The 14166-nt window shown below is 43.8% G+C and overlaps 1 protein-coding gene across 4 annotated transcripts in view; it reads left to right on the top strand.

Annotated features, from left to right (window-relative positions):
- Window positions 1-4684, top strand: part of LOC8086471 (protein MICRORCHIDIA 7) — a 41731-nt gene extending 37047 nt beyond the window's left edge. For 3 of the 4 annotated variants that reach the window (XM_021462888.1, XM_002446190.2, XM_021462887.1), the window contains exons 17-20: window positions 2480-2577; window positions 3701-3776; window positions 4138-4260; window positions 4363-4676. In XM_021462888.1, coding sequence (XP_021318563.1) covers window positions 2480-2577; window positions 3701-3776; window positions 4138-4260; window positions 4363-4431 — 366 coding nt within the window. In that variant the 3' untranslated portion in view covers window positions 4432-4676. Of the gene's footprint in view, window positions 1-2479; window positions 2578-3700; window positions 3777-4137; window positions 4261-4362 lie in introns of all 4 variants that reach the window. The other variant, XM_021462889.1, reaches the window with a different exon arrangement.

Below are 14166 nucleotides of genomic sequence, written 5' to 3' on the forward strand. Positions count from 1 at the left end.
TAACACGAGCAACGTTATAGTAGAGTACACAGAAATTTACCCAGAACCAAGATTGACAAGTTAAAAGAAGGGCACAACGACAAGAAGCTTTGCCAGAGCTAGTCAGCCGCGCAGGATCGCGCGAATCTATGCCTGCAACCAAGCAAGGGGTGAAGGAGCAGGCCATAGTCGACAGTGCTACGGAGGTAGCGACGGAGACGCTTGAGAGCAGTGAGGTGGAGCTCTCAGGGATCATGCATATAGAGACATAGCTGCTTAACTGCATAGGTGATGTCCGACTGGGTGAAGGTGAGATACTGAAGGGCACCGACAAGACTCCGATACGCAGTGGGATCTGTCACTGGGGTACCCTCAGCCTCTGATAGCTTGCCCTGTGTGTCAACCGGAGTGGAGCAGGGGTTGTAGTCAGTCATCCCAGCTCGCTCAAGGATATCAAGAGTATACTGCCGCTGGTGAAGAAGTAGCCCGACAGGATGAGGCTCAACAGTGACCCTAAGGAAGTGGTGGAGCACACCCAGATCCTTCATAGCAAACTCTTGCCTGAAGAGAGGTGATGATGTGGCGGAGGAGTGACTCACTAGAGGCTGTGAGGACAATATCATCAAACTGATTGTTCCACGCCGGGGGGGGGGGGGGGGCTCCTTGAGGTCGTAAGAGACTTGTTGAGTCGGCAGACCATATCGGGACGAGAAGAGTCAACAAACCCTGCCGTCTGACTGCAGTGCAAAAAGGCATTCTTGACGTCCAGCTCATGCACGGGCCAGGAGCAAGTGAGAGCCAGCGAGAGCACCATGCAAACGGTGGTCGGCTTCACCACTAGGCTGAAGGTCTCATCATAGTCGACCCAGGGCACTGAGTGAAGCCCCTGAGAACCCAGCGAGCCTTGTACCTCTCGAGAGTGCAATTAGTCCAGCGTTTGTGTGTCCAGATCCACTTGCCGGTGACGACGATGGACCCTGGCGGACGGGGCACCAAATCCCATGTCTGGTTGGCAAGGTCCATCATAAAACAGAGGTGCATTAACTTATGCAGGGGTTTAAGTTAGGTCCATCATAGTTAAAGGTTGATTTCTGGCTCCATAAACTTTTTAAGTGGTCTACCATAGGTTCATACCCCTTCGTTTGGCCCTTAGATTGAAGTTCTGGGTCCATAAACTTTATGACATGAAATTTTCAGTTAGCCCCTCTCTCCATTATCGTTCCTTGCTCTGTTCCTTGAGCACGCAAGGTGGTGAGAGCAAGTGCCGACAAGTGGCACGAGCGTAGGGATGGTGGCGTGAGGCATAGGGCTGCAGGGGCGCACTTTGGAGACGTGGCGGCACACATGTCCCATGAGTCAGCTCCTTCCTCTTCTCTCCCTCAAATCAACATAGACACAGGTATGGCGGGAGGGGCTGATTCAGCCAAGGGAGCACCTGTCAGCTAAAATGGATGGGACCGTGAGCTTCACCACTCACTGCGAATTCGAGGGTGGTTTTAATCTATCCGTTGGAGGCCAGAAGTGGGTTGGCCACGAGTGTGCTTGTCCAGCGGTCAACGACAGGCAGATGGCGGCAAAAATGGTGGGTCCAACATAGACTTGCCCTGACCGTGCGCACGGGGATGTGGTGACTGCGGCAGACCTAGCACGTGCTTGTTGAAGTAGTGATGGCCTACACCAATGCGAACGGCGGCGCACGCGAGCTCAAAGCTCGACCATGGCAGTTGCAATATGACGGGCTAGGAACTCCGACACGGTTTCTTTGTGTCCAACGAGGGCAAAGGGTAGAGGAGGCGGAGACAAACTCAATAGTGCTCATTTCAAAAAAGGTGAAGCACAAGGTGAGGAACAATGGTGATAGTAGGAGCTTGGTTGCAAAGGGTAGAGGAGGTGGAGGCAGACTCAATAGCTGATTTCTAGGACACAGGTGATTCACAAGGTGAGAAACAATGGTGATAGTAGGAGCTGGTAATGGTGGTGGCGAGCACTGGCTTGAGGGAGTAGAAAGGAGGGCACCACAGTCATGGGATATGCATGAACTTGGCAAATTTCATGCCATGCTAGCTGCTGACTCCCACATGCCACGTCAGATCTAAGGGCCAAATGGAGGGGTATGGACCTTCGGTGAACCACATAAAAAGTTTATGGACCCAATAGTTTTTTTCTAAGGGCCAAACAAGAATGTGTATGCACTTGCAGTAAACCACTTAAAAAGTTTATGGACCCGAAAATCAACTTCTTTTAGGGCTTGTTTGGAACATGAAAAATAATTCGTGCCCTTGTGTTTTTCCTGTGAAGTTCCTGTGTTCCTTAGAGGTCCTTAGAGTTGACGGACCTAAATGAAACCCCCACATAAGTTAATGGACCTCTGGTGCATTTAACTCTAAAATTTATCTCAGAGCATCAACTTGCGCATGTCTCATCGCTACTTGCCTACTTATAATTACTAAATCTCATATCAAGGTTTCATAATTTTATCTGTCTGATATTTACTGCCCAGGACCCAAAAGCAACAAGTAACAGAGATCTGCATACTATTGATGAGTATGAGTCTGTTATCAAGCAGTTAAGGGATGAAAATTTATCACTAAAGGAAAGGTAAATATCAGTGGTATTCAGCTTCCACTTTTCTTGTTACCATTGGGCAACCAACATTTACTATATGTCGATGATATTTGATGAGATTTAACAAAGCATTGGATTGATCACATTATCACTTTCTTTCCATACTTCACTTTGTGCAACTGTTGAGAGAATGACTTAAAATGTAGCAACAAGTTTGTGTTAATGGATTCCTTATTCAAATGGGCTGTGGTACCAAGAGCCATTTTTTGCGTGTCAACACTTTAAAAACAATAAAAACTAAAAGGAAAAAAACGTCCCATCACACTAAAACAGCACATATCAAGTCTGTGTGCTTAGCAGCTGAAGAAACATCTCACTAAGAGAGGAATGTATTAGATTTCTCGTCTTTTGATCTTATAGTTAAGAGAGGAATGTGCTTTATGAGACACTTCTTTTGAAGGAAAACCTTAGGTTTCCATCCAAGTATTGTTTGGATAATTAAGAATTTGGAATCTTTCATATTGAGAGGAAATGGATATTGCAAATCCATGTTAATGCTATCATGCAAAGAGAGGAAAGCCTGTGTGATTTGCTATGGTTCTGTGTTTCCTGTCCTGCATATGGGTGGGTTTTAGCGGATTTTCGCCTCTTGTGGTTATATAGTTTTCCCCAGAAGGCCTGTTTGAAAATTACGTCACGTTTAAGAATTCCTTATGTTTCACTTGATATGAATATGAAATTGCGCAAAACAATGTAGGGGTCATCTGTACTTATATATGCTATTTAAATACTAAATTCATTTTACTTTGACCATCAAGGTCTAGCTACTCCAGTCCATTTGCCCATGACAATGTGGTTGCTGGAACTACCAAATCCGCATGCTTGCAGTCAAAGTTCCGGGGTTGATGTGGTTACTTTTTTTTAGAAATGTTTCGACAAGGTGGCAACGGGATTGTTTCCATGCATCTGGAATGGGACTGACATTCCCAGGATGAGGAACGGGCATTGTTCCGCATTCATAATGATCTTTTTCTCAAATTACCAAAGTTTCCTTAGATGAGGAACTTGACATTGAGCATGCCTGCAATGTATAATGGTACTCCAATTTGTCTCAAGATTGTAGTAAGGTGCCTTCTTCATGATGTTCTTTTCTCAGATTATCAAAGGTGGAAGAATCGTTGTTGCAAGAGCTAGTGGTAGAGCGTGACAAGAATAAGTCTTTAACAGAGAGGGTATGCACTTCTGTCTTTTCTGCCTACTGTTTTGCTTTAACAAATATTGTTGCTTGGCCTAAAAAGATGAGGCTGCCCGTATTATCACTTGTTAGTGGGTTGAAATGTTAAACCATTAAATTATATGTTTATATGCCTGACACAATGTGCTTGGTAACCTTAATTTCCCCATCCCCCATATGGATTCATTTTTTTTTTTGTGTGTGTTTGGTCAGTAAGATAACTGGCCATTGTATTTTATATTTATTATCCTAATTCATGCTATGAGCTATCATATTTATCATATGCCTGTCTTTGCTCTATAAGGATACATTGTGCTCTTGGGATAACATATGTTGCTCGTCACCCTCCTATTTTTTAGGTGGAGGATCTGCAAAGACAATTTGAGTCTGCAACCAAGGAACAAGAAGCATTGATCGACATATTCTCAGAAGAGAGGAACCGACGAGACCAAGAAGAGGAGAGCCTGAGGAAGAAGCTGAAGGTGAGTGAACAAACTGTGACTGATCGAAAGTCGCAGCACAGCATGAACTTTTGTTTCTTGCATTTCTGAACATTTTCGTGAAACTTATTCCCTCTTTGGCAGGACGCATCTTCCACTATACAGGACTTGCTGGAGCAACTGAATGCTGCCAGGAAAGGCCGCAAAGTTTGAGGAAATAAACTAGCAACATTGCTACCCTGTCTACTAGGGACAGTTTCAGTTTGCCTATATTGCAACTAGAAAAGTTGAAGCCGTCGTAGCATGCTGTGGGGGATAGGGTATTGCTACATCTCTAGCTCCTTGCCGCATCGTGGTTTAGAGTTGAGGGTTAGCTGCATATATATAGTGCCCCAGGCCGTTTGGACACGTTATGCAGCAGTTACCTACAGGAAACAGCTTGCGTAATTATCCTTTCATTCTGTTACATCATGTGTCAATTAATCGTCGGTTTCTCTTAGGGTGGCTCATGGGCCTGGCTGCGCCTACTAGGCCAAATCCCCCCCCCCCCCCCTCACATCCCTCCGCCTGGCTCCACTCGTACGCCCGATTGAGTGTTTTTATAGGGCACAGTTGCGTGCTCCCTCCACCGTGAAATCCTTCGCCTATATATCTTCCCCTCCTGTCTTCTCTTGCATTCACTCTCCCTATAACACTCTGGTGTTAAGCATGCATTAGGGCTTTAGAAAACATATATGAGCATCTTCATGAGCATGAGCATCTCACTCCATGTGCATTTCATATGTCATGAGCATGAGCATCTCATTCTATGTGCATTTCATATATGATATGATTTTATGTGCATATTTAAAATATGAAGTTAATTATGGCAATTACCATGTTATCCTTAGAAATGTTGTGGTGCCCAAACTTGATTGTTTTATGCTTAAATTTAATTAAGAAATATTGAGTAATATTTTTGGACCACTAGAGTTAAGGATTTGAATTTATTCCAAAATTTTTCAACATGAATTTATTTAAAACTAGAACTAGCTTTAATTTGTAATTCAAAACCTATTTGGATTTTTGGGTTGCAGCTTAAATCAAAGTTGTAGAGAATTTTATTTGGAACAACTTTATTTTTAGGGCAACTTATGAAAATGATTTTAAACTGTTCAACAATGTGTTTGAAATCAATTTGGGAAAAATAAATTTAAGAAAAAAACAAAAAGGAAGGGGCACCTAGCTGTTCTGGCCCCACGGCTGAAGCTGGCTTGGCCCCTCTCCCTTCTCCTTCCTGCTCGCACGCGTGCATCGGTGTCGCTGTGGCCTGACACTGGTAGGCTGAGGCCGCCGCGTGGTGGCCATGCGAGGCAACGGCAGCGCCTGGTCGGCCATAAGCGCTCCAGCGCTCGCCTCGTCCTCCTCTCCCATTCCCGCTCTCCTTCGCCTTCTCTTGCGCGTCACAGCACTCGAACACCAGCGGCGCCATTGCCGTGACCATTCACTGCTTGCTGTCGGCTGCCTCGTCCACCTGAGTGTTGATGGTCCTAAACATCCGTTTTGACCATCAACATTTCATCCAAAATCATGGTAGATCAACATGATCATGTGCATATTTTGCTTATTACTTACCTAGTTTCACATGTACGTAGAAATTTATTTGTATGCAGAAAATAATAGAAAAAAGAGAGAAATAGACAGGAGGCAACCCACTGCACCATTCTCTTTCTAGTGGTACAAATATAAATAACGATACCTGGATTACTTTCCTATTAAAATGCTACATCGGTATTATCTGTGTGCTTGCAGACATACATTCATATAGTTGTTAGAGGAGCATTTGCATATTTTAATAATGCATCTCTCTACCATGCTGGGGATGACAACTTGCCTTAAGCGGCATGAGAGGTGGTTACCATTTTTGGCGCTGTTATCAAGATTAGTTAATCTATTTTTGGTAACGACGTTAGAAGTGTCAACAAGTATTTTTGGCGCCATTGTCGGGGAATAACAAATTCTCTCTTAGAAGTCTAAAAGAGGATGTGGGCAAATTAAAAGATGCTATACCAGAGAAGTATGAGCCCAAAATATACTATACCAATAGGGTATGTGCCAAATTAAAAGAAAGAGAGTAAAACAAGGGGTGCAAAGACACCCGTCTGAGGAAAAAAATGGGTACAAAAGTACCCACTGGGAGATAGCCCACATCTCTCAGAAGGCAGAAAAGAGAGAATATTGCATAAAGATTTGAAAATATAATTTAAATCAATAGTATATTCAATCATGGTGTATAGCTTAGTAGTCCACTACAATCTTATTAGTAGACTTTCGTGGTTTTCAAAATATCGAATAAAACCTCTGGAGTGGTGCATGAACGAAGAAAAAAATATATGCAGTGCTTGCTTGCTTATTCTATCTTTCAATCACCTAAGATTTGATTAAAATTGAAGAGCCCCACGTTGAAAGGAATAAGGATAAGTTTGAAAGATAGATCAGTGAATTATAATCCAAAGAAAAATTCTTAAATTCTATGCTCAGGTATTTGTTGGAATTAAACATGAGAAACCCTAAAAGTATTATTTCAAGTCAACTTTGCTAAGGGACTAGCAAAGACTTAGCTTGGGGGTATTGTTGACGGTCAATAACTTCAATTTTTATTAGAGCTTTAGACCGAAAAGAAAACATGAAAAGACATTAGTCTAGGGTTTAAACTGACAATTTCTACGAGTTTTGCATATTCTGTATTTTCTAGGATTTATTTCACAGAGAATTGAAAAGAGGGATTCAAGTGCAAAATAAACACGAAACGTATTCGCGACGCAACAACACCGCCAACGGGGTCAGGAAGACTCTGAAAGGTCCAAATGGCTAAAGGGGGGGTGAATAGCCTATTTAAATTTTCTACAAACTTCACTAAGCAAGAGAGTTAGTAAAACAAATGGCAAAGCAATTCTAGCACTAGCTCAACTAAGCTATGCAAGCCACCTATACAATCTAGTATAAGGCTAAACACTAAACCACAACAACAAGAGAAGGCTAGCTACACTCCTAAACAAAGAAGACTATACTAAACAAGCTAAACAACTAGCAAGGTATACAAGTGAGTAAAGGAGTGGAGAGTGATTGTTATACCAACGTTGTAGACTAGAGATATATCCAATCAATCACTCAAAATCACAATCACAATAGATAATCCTCGGCAAGAGATGACACAAGATTTTTTACCGAGGTTCACTTGCTTCCCGGCAAGCTAGTCCTCGTTGTGGCGATACACCCACTTGATGGATCACGAGCTAATTGGCAATCTAAAGCTAAACCCTCAACGGGTGCCGCACATCCACTCACAAGATGGGGATCCTCCAAGCAACGAGCAATCCACTAGAGTAGCCAATTGCGATCTCCCGCAGGGAAGGCTCAAGAACCCCTCACAAATCACTTGGTGAGGCTCGAAACAATCTCCAATCACGAGCTCAACACCAACGCTGCTCCAAGCCGTCTAGAGTGTCGGGAAACACCCAAGAGTAACGAGAAATCCGCAGCAAACTCAAGGATCAAGTGCCATTAGATGCAACTCTCAATGCAATGCACTTGAATCTCACTAAGATTAGCAATCATGCAAGGAGATGAGTGGAGGGAGTGTTCTCTAGCTTAATGTATGTCTGAAGTAATCAAATGTGCAAGAGCTAACCTCCCAAAGCCGGCCACCTTCTATTTATAAGCCCCCTCAACAAAAGAGTCGTTGGCCACTTTCACTGGGCTGAAATCGGTGGCACCGGACGCTCAGCAGGGAGCCACCGGACGCTCGACCCTCTGCGTCCAGTGCACAGATGTTAGCCACGTGTCCACCTCTGAATCTTGCGTGTCAATCTCTAACGGTCATCTGTGGACCACCGGACACGACTAAGAGAGCACCGGACGTGTCCGGTACTCACCGGACTCGTGCGCAGAGAGGATCACAAAGATGCTCGATCATTGAACTCGGAGCACCGGATGCGTTCGGTGCTCACCGGACTCATACGCAAAGAGGGTTGCAAAACCCTCTCACACCAGACACACACCACCGGACGCACTCAGAGCGTCCGGTGCTCTCAGTCAGACACCCTCTGCTTAAGTCAGGTCACACCGGACGCATGAACAGGGAACACCCTGCGTCTAGTGCAGTGCGTCCGGTGCTCAACCACAACAGGGCCAAGCACTTACAGCATACCGGACGCTCAGGACAGCGTCCGGTGCCTCTACGCATTGCGTTTGATGAGTCCCATGACTTCAAATTTCCCATCGGCGCAATAGAAAATATACACTTAATTTTCTCAAAAGCGCCGAATCTTGCCTCGCAAACTCGGTGGGAGGGAGAGAGGAACCCACACCCCTCTCAACCCTAGGAACTCCACCTCCTTTGTAAATGTGCTAACACCAACAAGTGTCCACCACCGAAGTGCATATGTGTTAGCTTTTCACAAACATTTTCCCAAAGGAGTTAGGTTAGCACTTAACTAGATCCTAATGCATATGCTCAAGATATGGACCTAATAGCACTTGATTCGAGAGATGACCGTGATTTCCTCTCTTGATAGTCGGCTATCTATCCTAAACCCGGTCAATCACTTCTCTACTCAACTTAGACCGGCAAAAGCAAAACCCTATGTTTATACCTTTGCCTTGATTGCTTTGCTCCTTGTTTATCACCATGATCTTCACTTCATCCTTCATCCCTTTGTGATTATATGGCCACCTTTTTATGCCACCATGCACCTTCATCACATACGTTGCTATACCTAACTCAAATCACTTAAACACAAGGCATTAGCAACTTGGTGTCATTAATTACCAAAACCAAACTTGGGCTTTCAGACTCTAGAAGACACCCGAAGCAACAAGACCGACAGAGACCACTAGGTGGGGCTGGCCGACCACACCCTGGCGCCGCTCGGCCCCCTGTGGTTAGGGTTGGCTCCCCCTTCTAGAAGCTTCCTCCACCGCCTCTCTTGATGCATCTCGGCCCTTGGTTAAGTCGGTTTGATCCTATGGCGCACGTGCACTCCACCGGGCTATAAATAAAGGGGCAGACCCCCCACCCCAAGAAAACCCCCGAGATTCAATTCATTCCTCCTGCTTCATTTGTCAAGAGTTGTCAGAAGTTAGGGTTTCTAGATATTAGAAGTAGAGCTCTAGTTCTTCAAGTTCTTAGTATAGGCGTCTAGCGAGGTTCAAGTAGAGATCGGGCGCTCCGCTCAGGATTCCAGATCTGTCTTCTAGAAATTGGAAATATTATCTTATATTTCATTATGACTTTGCTCTACTTTAATATATTGCTATTTATTTAGTTCTAAGTTTATTCTAGTTACATATTCGATGTAGATGTGGTTTATGATGATTATCGTTATATTATCGTAAAGCGCCTGATTCAATACTCGAGTGAGTTAGGTGGTGCACATTATGTAGATGTGGTGTCTAGATATATTGTGTACCTACAGAGGCACCCTGATGTGCCAGGTCGTGTAGTAGTCCGCGTAGGTGACACCTTGAAAGCCCTAGTTTGGTTTTTGATAATTGATGAAACCCTAATACTAACCTCTTTGCTAAGTGTGTGTAGACTTAATGAGGTTGGTACATGCCAAGTAATGGAGCAAGAGATGATCATGGTGATGATGGTGATGACCAGAAGATGATCAAGTGCTCAACTTGGAAAAGAAGAAAGAGAAAAACAAAACTCTATAGAGATCAAGGCAAAGGTATTGCTTAGGGTTTTAGTTTTTGTGATCAAGACACCATAGAGAGTGTGATCACATTTAGGATAGATAGCCGTACTATTAAGAGGGGTGATCTTGTTGTGAAAACGGTTATCTAAGTGCCAGTAGGTGATTGGATTCCTTGCATATGCATTAGGACCTAGTGAGCTAAACCTTTAACCCTTGAAAAATGAGTTTGAAAAATTGCTAACACACATGCACAAGTGTTGTGACACTTTAGTGTTGGCACAAGGATGCAAGGGAAGTAGTGGAAGTTTGATATGGTGAAGATCAGCTACTGAAACTACCTTCAGAGGCCATTCTCTGAAGCACCGGACGCAGGAACAGTGTGCCCTGAGCGTCTGGTGTAACGCGTCCGGTGTGGACACTAACCCCAGAGCTCTCGCGTGTAAGTCCATTGAGGACCGGACGAAACCGGTGTGGACTAGTTGTGTGTCTGGTGTGGCTTATCCATTTGCGGAGCTCTCTGTGTGTAAGTCTGTTGAGGACCGGACGAGTCCGGTGTGGACTTGTTGTGAGTCTGGTGCTGGGGTCACAGGGAGACTCATGTTGGCGGCAATGGCTAGATTTCAAACGGTCGATTTGATTAGAGCACCTGATGCTGTTTCAATAGGCACCGGACGCGTCTGATGTAATACGAAGTGCGTCCGGTGTGAGCGCGGCTTGTGGGGTATGTTGGCCAACAACTCTTTGAAGCTTGGGGCTTCTATATATGTGTCTTGGCCAGCTCTTGCTCACGCTCTTGACTCTCTAACTTGTTGATACATCTTGTGAGCATACTCCCACACATCCAACTCATCTTGTTCAAGTTTTGATCATCCAAAGTGAGATTGGGAGAGATCCTAGTTGCATTTGCTTAGAGTTTGAGCATCTAGGGCACTAGTGATCGTTGAGCAGCGGGTTTGTTTGTTACTTTTGGTGGCTGCCGCCACCTAGACGGCTTGGACCTGCGGTGGAGCTTTGGCACGAGTTTGTGATTGTTCGTGGCCAAGTCTCGGTGATTGTGAGGGGTCTTGTACCTTCGTCAGCGGAGAGCCGAAAGGTAACGCTAGTGGATTGCTTGTGTCATTGAGTTACCTCACTTGTGGGTCGGTTCTAGCGGTGTCCTAGTGAGGACGAGGTTCGTGCTACACCTCTTAGCCGCCAAACCACCAAGTGTTGGTCGACACAACGGGGATGTAGCGTGCCGGCAAGAACGTGAACCTTAGGAGAAAATCATGTGTCTCCATTGTGATTGTTCTTTGGATTTCTCCCAATGATTGGACTTCATATTATTGATTGGTTCATCCCCTCTACGCGGCGGTATAAAGATCAAACCATCTCTCTTACATTCCTGCACACTAGAGTAGCTTACTTACGTGTATAGAAACTTTAGATAGCTCTCTAGTGTAAGCAGTGGCATAGCTCTTGTGTGCCTAGTGACCATATCAACTAGAATTGTTGGATAGGTGGGTTGCAAACACCCTATTAGAGCTAGAGCAAAATGCTACGCTTTGTTATTTACTAACCTCTTGCTCTAGTGAGTTTGTAGAATTTTTAAATAGGCTATTCACCCCCCTCTAGCCATATTAGGACCTTTCAACTGGTATCGGAGCCGTGGTCACCATTTTGTAAAGGCTTAACAACCTTGGTGCTCAAATTATGGCTCAAATAGTGTTCAACTATGTTGGGGGCAAACCACCGTTCTTTGATGGCACAAGTTCTTTTTACTATTGGAAAAGAAAAATAAAAATGTACCTTGGATCAATCAATGATAGAGTGTGGGAAGTCACGGAGAATGACTTTGTGATCCTTGACCCCGCCAACCCCACCGACAATGAGAGAGCAAACAAGCAATGCAATACTATGACTCTCAACACAATCTATAATAGCATTGATTCAAAGGTATTTGAACAAGTCAAAGATCTTGAGAAGGCAAGTGAAGTGTGGACAAGACTAGAGGAAACATATGAGGGCACTACAACAGTAAAGAGTGCCAAGCTCTACATGCTCAAAGACAAGCTATCAAACTTCAAGATGAAGGATGATGAGTCAATTCCGGAGATGTTTTATAGGCTCCAAGTCATCATCAATGATCTCAAGGGCCTTGGTGAGAAAGTGAAGGATGAGGACTTCATTCACAAGTTCTTGATGTTCTTGCCCAAGAGGTTCAAGATATTGAGAACAATCATCTTTAGAGGTGGATTGACAGACGTATCTCCCAATGAGGTACTTGGAGATGTCATGACCGAAGATCAATACAATGACAATGATGATGATGAGGTCATGAAGAAGGATGATGATGATAAGAAGAAGAAGAGTGTAGTATTCAAAGCTAGCTCTTCATCCAAGAGCAAGAACAATGGCAAGGCCAAAAAGGAAGAATCAAGTGATGAGGAGTGCTCTAATGATGATAGTGATGATGAAGCACTAGCACTCTTTGTCCGCAAGTTTGGCAAGATGATGAAGAAGACGGGCTACCATACAAGAAAGAGAAGGGACAACTCCAAGAACAAGGAGTATGTGGGGTTATGCTACAAGTGCAAGAGCCCTGATCATATTGTGGCAGATTGTCCATACAATAGTGATCATGATGAGCATGAGAAGAAGAACAAGAAGGAGAAGAAAGAAAAGAAGGAGAAGAAGATGGTCTTCAAGAAGAAAAAGAAGGGTGGATCCTATGTTGTGACATGGGATAGTGATGCCTCTTCAGATGATGATTCAAGCGATGATGACAAGACATCCAAGAAGAAGGCACTTGCAAGCATTGCTATCAACAACAAGCCATCACTCTTCGACACTCCTTCATGCTTCATGGCCAAGGGCCACAAGGTACAACGTGATGAGTGTGAAAGTGAAAGTGAACATGAACATGATAGTGATGATGAAAATGATTTCACTAATGAACAACTCATAGACATGTTAGAGCAAGCCGACTCACTTATTCAATCTAAAAACAAGAAGTGCAAAGAATTAGTTAGGAAGTTAAAAGCTCTTGAGCAATCCTTTGATGAGCTTAATGCTACTCATGAGAGGCTAGTGGATGCCCATGAGAAGCTTGGCAAAGCTCACACCAAGCTTGAAAAAACAAGGAAAAGGTTGTTGTATCATGTGTGGGCACAACATTGACTTAATTAAGGAATCACCCAACCCACCTATTGTTGTTGCCACTAACTCTTCTTATAGGTCTTCATCCACCACCACTAACTCTACCTCTACTTCTAGCGTTGGTGTCACTTGTGATGGTTCACTTAAGGTTGAGAATGAGACTCTCAAAAGAGAGGTGGATAAGCTCACTCATGCCCTAGGCAAGGCCTATAGTGGTGAGGCCCGCTTGCTAAAGTGCTTGGGTAGCCAAAGGTTTTCTCTCAACAAAGAGGGATTAGGCTATACCCCCAAGAAAGGCAAGGCAGCCTTTGTAACTCACAAGCCTAGCTTTGTGAAGAGCAATGGTTGGTATTACAATAGATGCAAGCAAGTTGGGCACCTAGAACTTAATTGCAATATAATGAACAAGAACAAGAAAAATGCTAATGTACCTTACATTCCATTTGATTCTTGTTATGTGCTTAGCAAGGGTGAGAAGGGTGTGCATGCTAAGTTTGTTGGTACACCAATTGTTGGTCCAAAGAAGAAGGTCATTTGGGTACCAAAGAGCTTAGTCACTAACCTCCAAGGACCCAAACAAGTATGGGTATCTAAGAAACATTGATTTGTTTTGTAGGTAAACTATAAAGCCGGAGAAAGGCATTGGGTGCTTGAGAGTGGGTGCACACAACACATGACCGGTGATTCAAGAATGTTCAATTCAATCAATAAAAATGATGACAATGGTGTTGATAGTATCACATTTGGTGTCAATGACAAAGGCAAAGTCAAAGGGCTCGATAAAATTGTTATATCCAATGACTTGAGCATTTCCAATGTGCTACTAGTAGAGAGCTTGAACTTCAACTTGCTATTCGTAGCTCAACTTTGTGATCTTGGTTTCAAATGCATATTTGGAGTTGATGATGTAGAGATCATAAGTGTAGATGGCTCTAACTTGATATTCAAAGTCTTTAGATATGAGAATCTATACTTGGTTGATTTCAATGATAGTGAAACTCAATTGTGAACATGCTTGCTCACTAAATCTAGCATGGGTTGGTTATAGCATAGAAGGCTTGGTCATGTTAGAATGAAACAATTGAACAAGTTGGTCAAGCATGATCTTGTTAGGGGCTTGAAAGATGTC

The sequence above is a fragment of the Sorghum bicolor genome, chromosome 6 (assembly GCF_000003195.3).
Source record: "Sorghum bicolor cultivar BTx623 chromosome 6, Sorghum_bicolor_NCBIv3, whole genome shotgun sequence".
In the NCBI taxonomy this organism is placed as follows: Eukaryota; Viridiplantae; Streptophyta; class Magnoliopsida; order Poales; family Poaceae; genus Sorghum; species Sorghum bicolor.